We start from the raw sequence: 16,811 nt of genomic DNA on the forward strand, positions 1-16,811 counted from the left end.
CACTAGACAACGGGCTCTAGCACTTAGTAGGAACTTAACAACTTTGTTGGATGAGTGAAATGTTGGGTACAATTAGGAGTCTTCTGTGGCAGAAACTTACAGCAACGAGCCTGGACCAGAGTCGGCCCGCAATGCACACTGGGCTTCCTTATCTTTGGGGGAGGGGTCGACGCTCCCCCCAGCTGTCCGCGGTGTGCAGGGACGCCACCGCTTCAGTGGGTCTGTGACTAAGCCCTGCTCCTATAGACAGGGAGGCGGACTGGGTGGTGCGGGCGTCGGGTGGACGGTGCTGCCACATCTCCCTCTTGTGACTGCTGCGGGGAACTTGTCACAAAATCCTTCCTGGCTGTCAGGGCAGCCCTTGGGTGGGTGCCTCTGAAGATGTCCCCCCAGATGCCCTTTGAGTTGACGTAGGGTTTGGGCATCAGTATTTTTTGAAAGCTACCTGGGCGACTCTACTATTTATGTCACCTTGGGAATATTGGCAGGCCTGGGCCCATACAGCTCTCTTCTCTGGGGGAGGGTGGCTCCTGACCTTGGTGACTGGGGGGCCCACACTGCTGTCATGAATCTTCCCAGTAACACAACACAAAAGGGCAAATTCCTTGATGGACTGTCCGAATTTTATTCATTTCCAGGAGGTAGAAACAAAAACCCAGGAGACGTAACTGACTGTCATGAGTGGTTCTGGAGGCCGCCTGCGCGCTGCTCACCGGCCACGTCGGGGGCTCTGAGCAGAGTGGGTGTCCTCAAGAGGCTTGGGACTACACCTGGTGGCACTTCGGAGCACCAGCCCCTTAAAACCGAGAAGGGTCAGTTCCTCTTGAGTTCTCTAGAATTCAGACACGCTCAGTCAAAAGAAAACATTAGAAAAGAAACGCGGGGAAACTGGGCTCCGGAGTATCAGTTTCATTTTTCAGGCCTGAGGAAAAGGAAGGCTCTAGTCCCACCAGCCGAGCCTCGGGGGAAGGTGTGAGCGGAGGGCTGTGGGCTTTCCCGCTTGAACCCGGAGCCTGATGGTGCAGAGCCAGGCCTCAAATGTCACTTGAAGGGCAGCCTGGAAGTCCGCAAGACACCGCCGTCCTCCTCAGTGAGGCCCGGAGCCTCGGCCAGGGAACTTTGAGGGGGGAGCTGCTTCGCCTCCCCTTTCTCTCCTTCCTTCCGTCGGGCAGAATTCGGCCACGGGAAAAGCCCCCGTGCTGAGAACTGAGCCGCTGGGACAATCTGCGTTGCGCTGAGGGACTGAGGGCTCATAACCCCGGGGTTTACGAATCCTTGACAGTAGCTTCCTCAGGTTCTGAGAACAGACAGCGAAGGAGCCTGCGCGAATCCGAGGCTGGTGTAGGGAACTTTTTTTTTTTTTTGGCCTGCTCAGCATTGAATCTCACTTGCCTGTGTCTGCGGAATTCCCTAAGTCGTAAGACGCAGAACTCACCAACCACTATGAAAGTGGAACAAGTCAGACATTCAACTCCCAGCCTCCCTCGGAGGCAGAACATGGTTGTGTGACCTAGCAGTGGCCACTCAGTCCCAGGCTCTGAATTAGAAACTGGAAAGGAAGAGCTGGAAGGACGCTGGGCGGGTCACTTGGGTGCAGACAGCATGCCAGCGACACCGAGTTTCCAAGTCCGGTGGAGGCAGGGCGGGGGTCGGGGTCTAGCTCCAGGAAGACGACAGCGGCCCAGCTGGCCCCCAGCACCCTTGCACTGGGAAGTCGGTGCCCTCGTCATACAGTGGTGAGAGGGCTGCTGATTTTCCGAACCGGGGTTCACCAAGGTCTTCCAAGAACATACTTAACCAATTTAAGTGAGAGCTTCAATTAAAGCGGGCCTGCCTGAGAGCAGAGAATGGGAAGAAAATAGGACTTTGCTGAAAGAGGCCCTTTCTGTCTGCAGCCTGCAATTTAAGTCGTTCAGCATGCAATTATCTGACGCTGTTGGGTTACAATATGCTAATTTTCTACGTCAGGATGCATTTAGTGTGAGAAGGGGGTGCAGGTGCCTGGTAAAGACCCGGATGACGTGAGGCCACGGATGTCAACGGGTTCACAACACGGTGGGAGCATTTTAGCTGAGACTGCGCAGGCGTTGTTCAATGGAGTAAACAGAGAAGCGGGGGTTTGAGGATCATTGTGAGAAGTGAAAGATCAGCCTGGGACAAGTTCTGATTATGCCGCGTTCCTCTGTCACGCTGCCACCAAACACTTGTCACGTTTCTTTAAACCTAATGCCATCTGCACGGAATACGTTTACGTATTCTTATACTTAAATATTACATCTATAAGTATATATATGTTATATAATATTAAACTTAAATACTCTATAATTTTTTAACAATTTTAGGTGATTTTCCTTCCATTATTCAAAGCTCAGAGACTTGACAGTCATGTTGTCAGTTTATTGACCCTTCAGCTTCTGGATTTTCCAAATAAAATACTGACTCTATTAGCTTCTTTCATAGACTAGTCTCAGAGTGCTCCACATATAAAAAGGAGTTCACCCTTCACTGTCCGGCCAGAGAGAGAAAGGCAGACCCAGAGCCTTGATCGGTCTGTGTGAGCAGGTCTGTGCGGAGCAGGGCCGGCTCCCAGGACCAAGCACAGGCAGCCAAGATGTACCATGTTCCAGATGTCGCGGCTGGTGGTCAGCTGTCTGAGAGAGGTACTGGATGTCCCGAATTCCTGCCTTTGGCTCTTACTGTCCAGTCCCAGCAAGGAGCAAGACACCTGCGGGTCTGGGCTCCCTGGGCCCACGTGACCATGTCTGTCTGCTACACCGCAGAGCTGGAAAGCTGTCCCTATAGCTCTCTCTTCCAGGCCTGGGCTCTGAGGGGCAGCCTGAGTGCTTGGATAGCTCAGTCCCTTGTCCATTTGGGTCCGAGGAGCGGGCTGAGTGCTGGGAAAGCTCAGTCCCTTGTCTACCCCACAGGTGGCTGTGGAAGAAGCGTCACCGAGGAGTTGATCTGAGAAGAGGACAGATGTGCAGGGTGTCACGGGGAGCTTGGGACCTGGAGCCAAGTTCAGTGTTTTTTGTGGTCCCTCCATATTCCTTCAGAAAGTCCCTTCACTGAGTCCGTGGTGTCAGCTCTCTGGAAGTGTCACGCTGGCATAGACTGTGATGGAATTTGGTTCCTGGCAACAAAACAGAAATCTGTGAGCAGAGGCACCAGCTTCACAGGCTACAGATGGAAACCGTGCTCCTTCGTAAAAGGAAAGAGTCTCCAATATCGGGTGGAGCAGTGACTTGCTGGGAGCGGCACCCCAGGGCTCCAGCTCCCTTCCAGGTGTTGCACCCATCACTAGCGGGGAGACCCGGGACATGCCTCTCTTTGCTCTCTGCCCTGACCTTGCCTTGTAAGGAAAACCATTTGCTTTGCCATTGGGCATGGGGCACAGTTGGGAAAGCCAAGAGAACTCCGACTGAGCTTCAGAAAGGGCTAGTGAGACCCAAAGAGAGAAGGGAAGGATTGCAGCAGAGAGGGAGGAAAGAGAAATAGGACCGCAGGCAAAGATATCTTCTAGACAGGGTAGATTCAAGAGTCAAAGAAAGGGAGGAATGGAGGAATTCAGGAGGTTTTTTCTGTAAAATGTGAAGTACAACAGACTTTTTGATGAAGAAAGTGTCACTAAAAATCTGCATTATTTCTTAAAGCTTTTAAAAGTCAGATTCATGTGTTTCCTTCCCCAGGGGATAAGACAGTGTTCTGAGACTAGACCTCCAGGTGCAGACGGGGCTTCCTCCCAGGCATTTCCAGGGGTCTGTCCAGTAAGAGCTCTGAGGCAGAGGGCTCAATGTAGGCATTTCTGTGGCCTTTGGATCCTCAATTAGCCCCTAAAATGCTTTATTTAATAGAATCCCCCCTGGAGCCAAGATTTCAGCCCAGAATTTCTTTCTGTCGCTTCAGGAGAAGGGATAATTCCTGCGGAGTAAGCTGAATCCATGCTGATCTTGCAGTGGGGGTAGATGGCGGGGCTCGGTCTGGGCTGCGCACCGTGTCCTCTCCCAGGCTCGTGCCGGGCGCAGACCCACTGCTAGACACTCGGATGCAGTCGGGCTGGATGGAGCCCCCTCACGAGCCTTTCTACAAAGCTGTCCTGTGATTTGATTATGCAGCTGGACTCAGGAGCTCTTGGACTCGAGATGCAAATCCCAAAAGTGAACACGCTCTGGGACCACTTGGGGACGTTGTTTTTTTAATGTACAGAATCCTTGTAGAAAGCTCTGGGAATCTTTATTTTTAGAAATACGCCTGCTGATTGTGATGTGGTTTTTGGACGGCTCTCGAAGAAACACTAGCGAACAGAGAGAGCGCTGGGTCCCCATGTGAGCAGCCAGGAGGCGTCTCCCGGAAGTCCCGCAGCCAAGGCCATGGAGGGTCCTTGTGACCCACTTGCTAGGGCCTGCCTTCTCCACTTCAGGACGGTTCTATTTCAGCTCTACCCAGGTCCCACCATTCCCCTCCTCCACCTCTTCCCTCCCCGCAGAGAGGAGGCTCAGAGAGGTGCCTCACCTGGACAGGCTCGGGGACAGGTTCTGTGGCAGCAACGTAAATGGTGGTGCAGGGGTCCTGAGCTGGCAGGGGACCAGGTGTCTTGTGAACAGACTGCAAGAGAAGCAAAGAAAGAGGAAATCAGCTGAGCAGAGTTGTTTCCATCCGATTCTCCCCATGGAGAAGCACAAGATCCAGAAGGTTTGAGTTAGCGAGCCCCTCAGAGTCAACTGGTCCAGCCTCCTTCCCAGGTGGAAATGCTCTTGCAAATTCCCCAGAATTCAATTCTCAAGGCTTTGCTTGGCCTCGCCGGTGGCATCGTGGAGCTCACAGCCTCGAGAGGCAGCCTGCTGCACCATGAGCCCTTCCCAGATGGGGTAAGTCTTCCTCGTGCTGAGCCAGAACTTGGGGGGCTGTCACCAGAGCAGTTGCAGGGAATGAGATCTTCCTGACATTTGTCTCTCTCCCGTCACCTACAACACACCGGGTTCCTCCTATCCCACACTGCTGTTGCTGCTATTCCTGACTCTGACAGGGTTTCCTGTGACTGCTCGTTCCTGCCCAAGTACTGACCTTAACAATAAGCATACGTATCTAGGTGTTCACAGTGTTTTCCACGGGTGCCCCATTTGTCTCATGTCAACTCTGCGCGTTAAATCCCGTCGTTACGTTTCACAGATGGAGGAGCTAAGGCTCCAAAAGACTTACTACTTTCCTATGTGCGTGTGTAAGAAATATCAAAGCCAGGAGTCCCACGAGGCCGCTCAGCTCTTCCCAGCATGCTATTCTTCTTTGGCTACCCCAGCTTATAATGACCTCTCCTCTACCTAAATTCCCAGATGCTTAAAGTCTAATTCATACATGATGGCACTTAACTGTACGATATTTAAAGCACTCTGATATATTTACATGTTGTATTTTCAAACAGGCTAATTATTCCTATATTTCTTCCCATTCCCCACAAAAGTAGTGCTGGGCATCTTTTTAAAAAATCCGTTGATGTTACTTTAAATGACTTACAATCCATAATACCAGGACGAGGTCGGTGCCAGGGTAAAGTGACACCACACCCCCATAAAATAGAGGTCAGAAGACTTATGCTAGGGATGTCATCCTTTCAACAGGTTTCAGGGGCACTGGTCTGGCATATGGCTACTCCCCACTTCTCCTGGCTGTAGAGCAAGACTAGAACTAAACATGGGCTTTATTTTTTTATTTTTTATTTTCTTTTTTAAGATTTTATTTATTCATTTGACAGAGAGAGAGAGACAGCCAGAGAGAGGGAACACAAGCAGGGGGAGTGGGAGAGGAAGAAGCAGGCTCCCAGCAGAGGAGCCTGACGTGGGGCTCGATCCCAGAACACCAGGATCACGCCCTGAGCCGAAGGCAGACGCTTAACGACTGAGCCACCCAGGCGCCCCTAAACATGGGCTTTAATGTGAGAAAGCTCAGAATCTTGTCCTCTGATGGACGAGGTAAGGAATGGAAAAAGTTTACAGGAGGAAAGAAGATTCAAAGTGGGATATGATCTTTCTCTTTATATATTTGATGGACTGTCATGTAGAAAAGGAATTAGATTTCTTCTGTAGAGTCCTTCGGGTTTAAGCCAAGATTGGAATTTGGAGGAAACGTTTTGGTTCAATATAGTGAAGATCTTTCTAATACTGAGAGATGCTCAAATGTGGAATGGATTGCCTTGGGAGGCAAGGAGTTCCCCGTTACCAGAAGCGCCTGGGGTAGACCAGGGCTTCTCATACGTGAATGTGCATATGTGTTACCTGGGTGTCTTGTTAGAAGGCTGGTTCTATTTCAGAAGACCTGAGGTTCTGCATTTCTAATAAGGTCCCGGGTGATGCTGTCGCTGCTTGTTGATAGACTATATCTTAGTAAAAAGGAGCTAGCAACGCTTTGGAAGTAATGATGAAAAGAAAACTCAAGCAGTAATTGAGTGATTCAAATAGATGACTTTCAAGATCCCATACAACTCATAGATATTATATTTTGGAGAAAAAATGAATTTAAGGAAGAATTACTTGCAATAATGAGCTAGATGAAGAGAATGTGAAATAATTTAATTAGGAGACCTTTATCCACCCCGCCTGTCTTCCTTTCTGCGAGGACTTTGGTGTGACCTGACTTATGGGCACGGGGAAGAAGTTAGTAACTTATATTTTTAATGTGTAGTTAAGAAGTTTTGGAAAGGAGGAAAAAGTATAAAGGAAACCACCTGTAAGTCTTTCTACTGCAACACAACATGGTTAGCACGTTGTTGGTTTCCCTTCAGGATTTTAACCCGGATTTAGGGAATTCTCTTAAACACAGTTGTAATAACTTAGGACCTTTTTGTACCCCCGTGTCTTCAATTACAGCACGAGTCCAGCATGACTTACAAGGAGCTCCAGGGGTGTTATTCTCACACATTCTTTGTGACCAGTGTCCCCCCGAGCTGTACAAGGCAGCAGTCCTGATAAGACCTACGAGAGTTCCCTAGCAGACAGCAAATGTGTGTTACGTAATTCTCCATTACCTAGTCTTTATAAAGGTATCATATCACCATTATGAATGAGAACAAAGGAAATATTAACATTTAATCACTGTCCACATTATTAGTCTTTATATGATATCATATGACATTGCAACTATGAACAAAGGAAACCGTGAAGACAGTGGTAGGCGTAAATGCGTATTGATGTGTAAAACAATAACAGTTATGTCTCCTACATGTAAAACATACATGAAATTAAAATAATGGCCCAAAAAGGCACATAAGTCAGAAGGTGAGGTAACAGGGAAGATGAAGTATTGTCCAGGAAGAGAATAAATATTAGACTTTGGTGAGTCAAGGATGCATTTTATAATTTCTAGGTTAGCAACTAAAAAACAGGAAAAAAAGTTGCTTAATTACTAAAAGGGAAAAGAACGGGATAATAAAAGTATAATTTAAAAGATTCTGCCCTCAGAAGAACCTCTGACTCAGATAGCTTCACCCATGAATCTTACCCAATATTTAAGGGAAAAATAACATCAATCCTGCCCAAACGAAATAAACCCTATAATGGGTTGAACTGTGACCCCCTCCAAAAAGATAGATCCCTCCAGAATCTCTCAACGTGACTTTATTTGGAAAAGGGTCTTTGCAGATGTAATTAAGGTAAGGATTTCAAACTCAGGTCAAGCTGGATTAAATCCAACGATGAGCGCGTCCTTGTAAGAGACAGGAAAGGAGAAGACCCAGGGACACAGAGAGAAGAAATGTACGTGGAGGTGGAGGCAGAAGTTCTAAAGCTTCAAGCCAACCAATGTCAGAAAGCGCCTGGAGCCACCAGAAGCTGGGAGAGGTAAAGCAACCTTTTCAGAGGGAGCATGGCCCTGCCCACACCTCCATCTTGGACTTCTGGCCTCCACAACTGTTAGAGAAGGACTTTGTAGCTCTAAGTCTCCGTGTCTACAGACGTTTGTTACAGCTGCGCTAGGAAATGAACATGCACTCCTGCTAATTTGGTGAGGTTAGCATAATCTTGGTATCAAGACCTCACCGGGGCATTATAAGCCAGGAACATCGTAGGCCGGTTCCACTCGGAAACCTAAACAGGACATCAACAGCATCTTCTCAGCAAAATACGAATAAAATAAAACCCAGCAATATTAAAACAGACCAGACTACATGGCTTCTATTCCAGGAATGCAAATGCGATGTAGTCTTTGTAGATCAGTATGGTTCAGGTAAATAAAAAATATCAATATAAGAAAATCCATAAGATCATATCAACAGATGCAGGGAGAGCGTTGATAAAATTCAACTTCAATTCCTTAGCAAACCAGGAATAGAAGAGAACGTTCTCAACCAGATGAAGAGGCAGCTATAAAAACCTTCAGCAAAAACCATATTTAATGGCCAGATGTTGAAAGTTTCCCTTTTGAATTTGGAACCATCCAAGGACGCCTCTTTCAACACTGGGTAGGGTGTCTCAGCCAGTAAAACAGGAAGAGAAGTTACGTGATTGGAACATGAAGAAATATACTGTAATCTTTTTTACAGATGATACAATTGTGTGCAGAGAAAATCCAAGTCATCTATAGATAAATGACTAGAATTTATAAGTGGGTTTAGCGATGTTGCAAATAGAAGGTTAAAGTACAAAAGATAAGTATTTCTACATATCGATAATATATAGAAACGAAAATCTTTTAAAAAGATAATGTTGATGATACTATTCCAAAATCTCAAATGCTCAGATACCAAGTAATAAATTATGGTGGACAAGTCCTCTTATGCAAAAAACTGTAAGACATCGTTTAAAGAAGACCTACGTGAAGGAAAGGATGTATTATTTTGTGAATGGAAAGACTCAGTACTGTAAGTATGTATGGTCTCCTCAAAGGGATCAGTGCAGTTCGGATTAAAATTCCAGCAGGATGTTTAGGTAGAACTTCACAAACTGAATGTAAAATATATATATTGAAAATGCAAATGACTGAAAATGGCCAAGAACGCTTGAAGAAGTAGAAGAACAAATGAGAAGACCTTTTACCAGATATCAAACTTACAATGAATCTGTAATCTATAACGAATTTGTAAAGACCGCACGGCACTGGCACAAGCATAAGCAAACAGGAAAGGGAGCAGGAGAGAGAGCCAAACAACGGATCCTCACGTATACGGACCCTTGGTTTGTGATGAAGCCACCTTCTCTGGGAGGGGCAAGGGCGATCTTTTCAATATATGGTCGATAGGACATCCATTTGGAGAAAAATGAAACCTGACCCATCTCACACTCAACTCCAAAAGTCATTTTCAGGTACATAACAGATATAAATGTGAAAGATAAACCACACAGCTTTTAGAAAATGATAAGATATCTTCATTACCCAGGAGTAGAGAAAGATTTCTTAAACAGGACACAAAAATTGTTATCTATAAAGGAAGAGATTACTGAATTGCTATACAGAGTTAATTAAGAACCTTTCTTTATCAGGTGTCACTGAGAAATTGCAAAGGCGAACCACAGAAGGGGTGAAGGTATTTGCGAAAATGTAACTGCTAAAAAATTTAAATTTTTTTTAAATTATAAAATAAAATGTAAGTGCCAAAAAGCTAAAAGTATCTAAAGAACTTGTACTCATCATTTAAAAAAGCCAGAAATTCAAAGGAAGATGGGCAAGAGATTTACCAGGCTCTTTAAGAGAGAGGACAGTAATATGACCAATAAACATAAGAAGCATTGTCCAACTTCCTTAATAACTAGGGGAATGCAAAATACAACTATAAAAAGACACATTCAACAGAATGACTAAAATTAAAAAGGCTGGTAACACCTAGTTTTGATTAGAATGTGTAGCTGGCCTAAAAGTAAATGGGTGCCCTCACTTTGAAAAGCAGTTTGGCCTTAGCTAGCCAATTTGAGGATATGCATACTGTATGAATCAGCAATTCTACTTCTAGGTACATACCCAACAAAAATAGGTACACGTGTCTACCAAGAGACACACATGTCAATGTTCACAGTTGGAATTTTTGTAATAGTCTCAAACTGGAAATAACCCAAATGTCCATCAATAGTCAACTAGATAAATGAATTCCAGTATATTCATGCACTGCTATTCTATAAAGCAATGGAAATGAATGTATTATATCCAAGCATAAAGACGTATGAATCTCATGAAAGTAATATGGGGGGGGGGGGGCAACAGACCCAAGAGGAAAAATACTGTAGAATCCCATTTTTGTCAAGTTAGAGAGAGAGTACACACTAAAATATAAGTCAGGATAGTGATATCTTTGGTGAGAAGAGAGAGAACAGAGATGAAGGGAGGTCTTGTGGGGGTTGTTGGCAATCTTCTGTTCCTCGATCTGGGTGGTAGTTATATGGTATTAGAGCATTCAATACTGAAAGGTGTAATTTCTCAAATAGATCTGTAGATTCAATGCAATCCTAATAGGATTTGCCCCCTTTTCTGATACTTGAGATTTTATATATATATATATATATATATATATATATATATATATATATATATATATATTTCTGATTCTGAAATGTATACAAAAGTACAAAGGGACAAGACTACTGTTGAAGTTAAAAACTGTTGGAGAAAAATAAGTGGGAACATTTGCTTTACTAGATAACACGATAGGGTAATTCATTGAGGTGACATTTATACTTTGTGCACTTCTGGTATATATGTCATAGTTTACAGTAAAAAGAGCAGCATCAGACAGTAGATAGGGAAGGCACCCTGCTAAAGTTGAAACTGGTTATCTAAATGTGTAAATGCAAGGGCGGGGGCTGCTCTCGGGACTCTCCTGTATTTAAATGGAGCCGGGTTCTCAGCCGTGGTGATGGCCTATGTATTACACCCTCCAAGCCACTAGGGGGCAGCAGAAATAAGCGCTTTGTCCTAGAGTCCATCCCTGGTTACCAGAAACGCCTTTATTCTCATCTGGTGCAATTTTCCAAGGTGCTAATCAGAATTTGCTTCCTCTGAATGGCCAGATTCTGGCCTGTACATCACCTAGAATTGCCTTCATGTCTGAAGAACTAGAATGTCTTACCATCTAACCATATTCCTTTAGCCTCCCTCTTACTCCTAATATACCTATCAACTTCATCATGACTAGTTTTTCTTTTTTTTTTTTTTAAGATTGTATTTATTTATTTGACAGAGAGAGAGACAGCCAGCGAGAGAGGGAACACAAGCAGGGGGAGTGGGAGAGGAAGAAGCAGGCTCCCGGTGGGGCAGGGAGCCCGATGCGGGGCTCGATCCCAGGACTCTGGGATCACGCCCTGAGCCAAAGGCAGATGCTGAACGACTGAGCCACCCAGGCGCCCCATCATGACTAGTTTTTCATCCCTCTCCCTCAGTCCAACTGCCCTCCATCAAGTTTTGTCTTCTTTCGCCTCCAGCCTATGTATCACTTTCCATCTACGAAGCCAAAATCCTCAAGATCCTCCTTCCCTGTCTCCACGGCACTTTGCAAACTCCTACACTTGGATCAGACCAGCACATCATACAACAGCCTTTCTGAACCTTCCCTCTGTACTCAAGCCTGCACCCTTGTCCCTAGAGAGGGGAGAGTGTGGTAACAGGGAATCACAGACCCTTGGAACCGGGGCTGGAGGAGTCATGGGTCATGTGTTTCTTGCTTCCTCATTTTTCCCTTATGAAGACACGGATGACCAGGAGATTACCCAGTGTTTTCCATTATTTCAAATAATAAATAGTCCCATTTGAGACGAAGTTTAATGCCTTTTGCAAGATGGACTGACCAGGAACCCCGTGGGAAACATGACAGGTTGACCCCAGACAAAGAAAATACAGAACTTACACCTGATTTCTGGACTTGGGCGTAAATAGTAAGGCTTTTTGCTTCCATGGTTGGCTGGTAATGATTTGCTTTACCTGCGGAAAAGAAACCACAGTGGTTACCCCTGTCTGGACTGCACAGTCTGCTCAGCCCGGTCTGGTCTCTACCCCCCACCGCATACCCGCTGTCCCCAGGAGTCCCAAAGGAACGAACGCCAAGTCCCAGCCTCCCCCGACATGCGTCACATGACTTTAGGTTAGTTACTCCATCTCTCTATTTCTATTTCTCTATCCGTGAAATGGGACGGAAGTACCGGCCCCCCAAGGATGTTGTGATGATCACAGATATTATCTGTAAAGTGTTTAGAACAGTGCCGGGCACGTGGTAAATTCCCAGTATGTGTTACATGCAATCGGAATGCCATTCTGTTATTTTAATCTCTATTGTTTAATGTGCACATCTGGTCTCCTAATAGGATTCTAAGTTCTCCAAGGACAGGACTCATTACCCTTTTGTACTCTCCCACTTGTCGTAAGTCGCTTCCCTCAGCTTTCTCACCACTCTGTTTCTGGGGCACCTGATGCGTGGTTAGGGGAAGGGATATAAGACGGATGATCCCCTGGGACTGATTGGAAACTAAGGTGACAGTGTCATTCTGACACCCACCATCCAGAAACTTTGCTCAGAGTCAGAGTCTCTGGAATTTAATCCGTCGCAGAACATTTTCATGTTTAACCAGTTTTTCATTTTTTTTTCTTTTTAAATTATAGAAACAATTCACTCTTGTTACAAAAATTAAAATTCTACAAGGTAAAAAGTGTGTCCCTCCTCCCCCCTTAACCAATGCAGTTTCATTCCCAGAAGCAATCGCTTTTAAGTTTGACGTATATCCTTCCAGACCTGCTCTGTGCAAATATGGGAACGTGCCGTGTCCGCAGGCTGATGTGGTGGCCGCAAGCCACGGGGGCTACTGAGCACTTCAGCTATGGCTAATGCAACTGAGAAACTGAGTTCTAAATTGTATTTAATTCTAATTAATGTAAATTGAAGCAGCCACATGTGACGAGTGACTATCATATTAGACAGTGCGGGTCTGGACATTTGCTATACAGATATTTTTTATGCAACGGGGCCGTTCTCTCCACCCTTCTCCGAAACTGGACCTCTTCGCTTATGCGTGTTGAGGACGCACTCTCTGCTAGTGCAGTAGGCCCATCTCATTCTTTCTAATGCTTCCTGGTGTTCTTTACACGCATGACGCCGCGGTGAGAAGCTGGAGGAAGAGTCCCTGACTAAAGCACGGAAGCTAATTTGGGGACTACTGCAAACTCCAGGGGGAGGCAGTGGAGGCTTGACCCAGAGGAAACCACACAGGGTCTTTAGAGTGGACTTGTTTTAACATCAAGCAGTTTATTTTCTTAAAAAACCTAGAGCGCGTCTCTGAGGGAATAACAGCGCCGAGGAGAGGTACGCTCTTATTTGGAAGAGGAAGGCTGAGTATGTACATATGTGGTGAAAGTACTGGAATGTGTTGCACGTGGGTATGGTCCTTGGGGTGGAAATGATGCGCAGCCCTTGGGGAAGCTCAAAGAATCCAAAGAATGTCCATGCGTGACGTTCTTGTGTGGGGGTGGGCATGGGGGGCCTGGTGGGTCCAACTTGGCTTTGTGGCCAGGATCGATCCTGGCTGCCGAGTGTGCACGCGTGCGTGTGCGTGTGCATGGGTGGAATGGAGAAGAGGGGTGGGAGCGATGGAGGAAATATCAGAGGGGGTGCGGATTAGGTCTGTGAAATCGATGCTCTCGGTTCAAATCTGGGAGTGTTGGCAAAGTTAGCCACACCTGCCCTGCATTGTCCTCAGGCTGTAGGGCGACAGAGTAGAGGACAGACCCCGGTCCTCAGGGACTGTGACTTTCAGGTCAGCTCCGGCTGAAACTTAGGATCGCGGGGACAGTCGGAAATGCTCAGACAGACGGAAGAAGAGGGGCTGAACGTTGCTTCCGAGAAAACCAGTGGATCGCAGTCGTTCAGTCGCGTCTTTTCCTTCCCAGGGTCAGAGCATGTTTCGGGGGTCAGCTCCTCTCGGCTCAAAGTCATGAGGCCAAGGGCCGAACGAGAAAGTTTGTGGCCTTCGGATTAGGGAATCTATGTTCTAGCCTTTATTAGCTGAGTGGCATTGGACAAAACCCGTCATCCAGCGGACCTCTTATCATAACTATAAAATGAAGACATAGACTGCCGAGTGTCCTTTTCAACTGTGTCCTGAAGCACAAAGTTGTCCTTTGTTAGCAGGACTTCATGTACTTAAATCTGCTCTAAGGACTATTCCCGGATGCTCCTAGTGCCGCCCCCTGCTGGCCATAGGACTTAAACGTTGATGTGTTAATTCACTCCATTAAAAGATCTGTCTGTGTATGTGTCCATCCATCCGTCCATCCACCCATCCTGCACCCGTCCATGATCCACCGTCTAACCACGGATGCCACTGTATTTGGTACTTTCTTTGTGTGGACTCGTGGATCCCCATAACGAAACCGTGCGGTACATAATATCATCCCTGTTTTGCAGACAAGAGCTCATTTATTTAGTCAGAGCTTGTCAGTGGCAAAGTCTGCATTTGAATGTAAGTTTGTCTGATGCCAGACCCTCTGTTTTTAGCCAGTATATTCTGGATGTGAAACTGCCCAAGAAACCACGTGAAAACCTTCGGAGCCAGGCAGCCCTTTGCAGGTGACGGCATTAGAAGGCGCCCACAGACTCTCCTGAGCAAAGCCTTGCAGACGGCACAGCAATTAATACAGGTTTTCCCACAGGTTTGAGGCGAGACTTTCATGTTCCTGGCTTACAAGGAACACAGGGCGGCTGGACACGAGGATGGATATGTGCGCTGAGGAGGGTGACAGGGACTTGGGGGGGGGGGCATTACTCCCTTCAGAGCACAACCATGCGCTGAGCAGAATGTGGTTGAGGAAAGAATGTGAGTTAGGATCCTGGCGCCCAGCCCCGCTAGGCTGGCGTGGCTGTGTTCATCTCCCTTTTCTCCCTCCTGGTATCTCACTGTTTCCTTATTATCCAAGCCAAATGTGGGTGCCCTGCCCCACCCCCTTGGGCTCTCATCACGGTTTCTGTCTGAATCACCCTGCCCCCACCGCTCCCCAGCTAACTCTCATTTGGAGGAAATGAGATGAAAGTAGGTGGCTGTGCTGTGATCTAGCCGTTCTTATACAAGTGAACCCAGCTCTGAGTGCTGTGGTAAGGGCTTTTTTGAGAAGGTTACACGTGAGAACGCTGATCTACTTGAGATTAAGATCCCATCAGCTTGGTGGCGTGCGGATCAAGCCCTGTCCTCACCACGGGGAGGCCAGCCCAGGGACCGGTCAGGGTCTGGGGGCAGGACCTTCTGACTTCGGTGTAGGTGGGTGACGAAAGTGTGGCCGAGCACACCGCCCTGTGACGTGGAATCAGGGGACACCTTGGAGGAGAGGCCAGGAGACACATCCTCTAGGCACTTCAAGGGAATAACTGGGCCTTATTGGCTACCCAGGGTGACCTTCCGTGCTGTTTGGTTTGGCCTTAGGCCATCTCACAACTTGTACAGTTTCCCAAGATGAGTCAGAATTTGTGCAAAAATCTTAGTAAAGAGCGTTCCCTCTGCTGTGGGTCTTCCCAGTGACACGTGGGCCTTTCCAGTGGCACGTGGCCTGGTTGTTGGGAGACATACAGTTCTGGTTCTCTCGTCAGCTGGCTGGGTGAACTTGCACAAGTCACGTGGCTTCTCTGTGCCTCTGTTACCCCATTGCTAAGTCATGTAGAAACAACTAGCTTACTATTCTCAGACGGAGATTGCAAGAATAAAGAGAGATTGTAGAAAGATTTCAACCCTTGGATGAAAACATCTTATTCTACCACCCTTTTTTGGGTCCGTAATTATAACTTTTCTTGAATGAGATCCAAGAGTGCCCTGGATTCTGCGTCTAGTGAACATTGTCAAGTCTGTTGTCTGGTCCCCTTCAGCATCCTCTCCGCCAGCACTGGTCACCCTGAACGTGAACCATCTGTGTCATGTCTCCCACGTTCAACCCCTGTGGCTCATCCCTCTTTCCATCCCCATGGCCTAATGAGGGATCAAGACATACTGAATTAGACTGAATTGAGCAAGGTCCCAAGATAGGTGTATTTAGTGTTAGTGCAAAGTGCTTTGGGCAGAAAGCCACAGTGATGCCAGCTAATACTTGCCTGTGCAGAGAGGTTCCCTGCTTACCACAGAGTCTGATATGAATCTCTTTATTGTCAGACACCTACCTCTTCTTCTCAACAGCAGTATTACCACTTCGAGAACCAAGATGACACCAACGATGGCCCCTGAGAACAGCCCAGCATACAGTCCCCATGGTCTTGATTCTGAAAAAAAAAAGTCAAAGGGCAATCTCAACAGTACTGTAAGTTTGAAAACATCCTTCACGGAAGTGGGGAGACCAAGCCCCGTGTTCTCTGTCTATATTCTCTCTCAGGGGACACATCCATTCTGATGGTTTCAGACAGCAGCTGCAGACCACTGACGATTTCCTACCTCTTCTCTTATTCTAATTTCTCTCACCATACTTGACTTTCCTAATTTCCTATGGAAATGTCCTAACTTCCATAAGTTAGATTTTTCTTTTTCTTTTTTTTTTTTCAAGATTTTATTTATCATCAAAGAGAAAGAGAGATCGCACAAGCAGGGGCAACAACAGGCAGAGGGAGAAGCAGGCTTTCCGATGAGCAGGGAGCCCGATGCGGGACTTGATGCCAGGACCCTGCGATCATGACCTGAGCCAAAGGCAGATGCTCAACCAACCGAGCCATCCAGGTGTCCCCGTAAGGATTTTTCTATTCAAATGCTTGATTTGCACCTGCATGACTACGTATCCAAAATCAGACTTCTCTTTGTCTGTCCCAAGTCAACATCTCTTGCCCGTTTCCCTGGTTTTAAGTCTCTGAGGCGTCCTGCATCCATTTTGGTAAAGAGAACATGCCA

General features: G+C 46.6%; 1 protein-coding gene across 1 annotated transcript in view; it reads right to left on the minus strand.

Moving 5' to 3' along the window:
* Positions 1-620: 620 nt before the first annotated feature.
* SLAMF1 (signaling lymphocytic activation molecule family member 1) overlaps positions 621-16,811 on the minus strand; it is a 35,243-nt gene continuing 19,052 nt past the window's right edge. The window contains exons 4-7 of the mRNA XM_045784449.2: positions 16,097-16,195; positions 11,816-11,889; positions 4,510-4,602; positions 621-3,130 (exon numbers count right to left, since the gene is read on the minus strand). Coding sequence (XP_045640405.2) covers positions 3,080-3,130; positions 4,510-4,602; positions 11,816-11,889; positions 16,097-16,195 — 317 coding nt within the window. The 3' untranslated portion in view covers positions 621-3,079. The remainder of the gene's footprint in view (positions 3,131-4,509; positions 4,603-11,815; positions 11,890-16,096; positions 16,196-16,811) is intronic.

The sequence above is a fragment of the Ursus americanus genome, chromosome 2 (genome assembly GCF_024610735.1).
Source record: "Ursus americanus isolate L20-20 chromosome 2, mUrsAme1.1.p, whole genome shotgun sequence".
In the NCBI taxonomy this organism is placed as follows: Eukaryota; Metazoa; Chordata; class Mammalia; order Carnivora; family Ursidae; genus Ursus; species Ursus americanus.